The sequence below is a fragment of the Amphimedon queenslandica genome, unplaced genomic scaffold (genome assembly GCF_000090795.2).
Source record: "Amphimedon queenslandica unplaced genomic scaffold, v1.1 AMPQUscaffold_7910_Cont20143, whole genome shotgun sequence".
Lineage (NCBI taxonomy): Eukaryota > Metazoa > Porifera > Demospongiae > Haplosclerida > Niphatidae > Amphimedon > Amphimedon queenslandica.
This window is the reverse complement of record NW_003551810.1, coordinates 1-2,272: the sequence shown is the minus strand read 5'-3', so window position 1 is coordinate 2,272 and position 2,272 is coordinate 1. Positions and strand designations below refer to the sequence as shown.

Genomic DNA, 2,272 nt, shown 5'->3' with positions numbered 1-2,272 from the left:
CAGGACAAAAATCAGGTAAAAAAACAAAAAAGCCTCAAGTGGATTCAAACACACAACCTTCTAGCATTCCAAACTGTGCTCCAACAGTTAGGCTATCTGGCACAATCTAAATCCTAAGGCACATACATGTATACTGGGTAAAATATGCATATCTATAGTTAGAAAATATTTGTCATAGGAATTTATTTAAGCAGGGCGTTTATTCGAGCAAATACGGCACATTTATGTAAAAATTATATTGATATTTCATTTACTTCTGCCATGCAAATTTTCTACCACCATGCATACTCTATTTTGCCTATAATTGAACTGACTATCTGATGGTAATAGAATAGCCAGTTTCAGGGACAGGGTAACACTTTATAACCTACAGCAAACAAGGGTATTTGAGATGGGTTCCCATTTTATATCAACCAAATTAATTCCAACCCCTTCCACTCCTACTCCAGTTTTCATACAATCATTTCTCCCCACAAACACAGCCTCTTTTTTGGTTTAAAAATTACAATGCAAGCAGAAGAAAACACAGGAGGATCTTTGACAAAAGTAGCATACATTTGCATCATTCTGAACACTTTCTTTTTCATCATTACAGTGAGCCTTAACATTAGATATCGTAGGGAACTCTTTTTTGAGGGTCATAAATTTTGAGTTCTCTATTTTAAAAAAGGGTAAATTTTGCAAATTGCTTTCTGAAGTACATGACCTGAAAAAGGACCAGCAGAGTTGGAAAAATCCAAAGAACAATAAGTCTACAATCCCAAAAATAGCTAAAAATAGTCCAAAAGACCATTTTTACTATAGAAATGCTCAAGTGAAATATGTCATCACAACCACTTGTAAACAATTATTATTATTTTGAGGCCAGAATGAATTCACGTTTTTAGGAAAAAATTGCAAAATCTGCAAAATTTATAGCCCTCAAAAAAGGTACGCTACAGTAAAACCTGTAATGTTATCTCATTCTCTTTCTGGCTAAAATTTTCAACATCAATAACACTAATGGCTTTCAATAAGCAATAAAATGAATGAATAATTTGTGGTTCTGTTGTGTACACATAACTATGAGATTTTGTGCTTTTGCTTGTACCAGACTACATCATGCATTCATATTAGTGTAAAGGGAAAGGAATAGCAAATGTTGTACATGTAAATAATTTAGACACTAAAATACTTCAGCGATTAGTGCATGCCGAATTGACAATCACCATTTTGATACATATTTTTAGAACTGCCTGATGCAGCAAAAATTGGGGCACATATATGTATGTTTACAAAAATTTATAGATACAAAATAACTTTTATGGAGTACACACTAACCTAGCTCATCTAACATAGATTTTACAAGATCCGCTAGGCTCCTTGAGTGTTGATTTATAAGTACTTTACAAAAATTAATCAGATACTGTCTAGAATAGAGAGAATCATCCAAACCTTCTAAACCTGCCAATTGTCCTTCAATAGCATTCATCAGCTTGCTAGCTTTGGTATAAATAGAATCTGCTGCTATATGCATTTCAAGTTTGGTCTCTCGTGGTATGAGCTCTTTGGCATACAGTTCATTTGCTATTCTTACAGGATCAGCAGACATTGCATCAGTAAGACTTGCTGATTTAGCTTTCAGTATATCTAAAATGAAAAAATAGCTTTACATATTAGAGTACATTGTTTACCAATCATAGGACCTGGTCCTGGATTGAGTTCAATATCTCCTGCTAAGAGGAGAAGAAGCATGAAATGATGATAACAAACATTCTGATTAGACTCAGTATATATCTCAAAATACACAGCCATAGACTGCTGTACATTTATTTCATCAACACCTATCAAAATGCAAATAAATTACACAGGAATAAAGATTGCTATACCTTTGGATATACTTGGGTTATAACTCAACTGACTCATCAAGAGTACAACGAAAAAAATAATTAAAACACGAAGGAGCAAATTTTTTGAGAATTTTTGAATTTTTTCTTTCTTTGATGACTCTATACACTGGCATGAACACTGGGAAGCTTTAGCTGGTCTACCAGAAGCAGCTTGGCAACAGTTCCATAAGCCAATCCTGGCTCTCCACTGAGAGAGATTAATCATCTCACACTAAAAGATCATAAAAATATGGTGTAACCAACAATTTGTTAACAGCTTCACATAAAAGGATGTACATATTAATAGCAAATAATCAAAATGATGTAGTTAATGATGCTATACCATACTCGCCCCAATTAATGCAACCTCCTAATTATTCACCTCTACATGGCTCCACAAAAAA

At 33.7% G+C, this 2,272-nt stretch overlaps 1 protein-coding gene across 1 annotated transcript; it reads right to left on the bottom strand.

The window, feature by feature from the left end:
* Window positions 1-1,320: 1,320 nt before the first annotated feature.
* Window positions 1,321-2,100, bottom strand: LOC109591538 (uncharacterized; the record flags this gene model as incomplete). Its single annotated transcript, XM_020007258.1, has 3 exons — window positions 1,321-1,629; window positions 1,674-1,823; window positions 1,995-2,100. Coding segments are annotated over 3 exons (565 nt in total), but the record flags the coding sequence as incomplete, so codon positions are not given.
* Window positions 2,101-2,272: the final 172 nt, after the last annotated feature.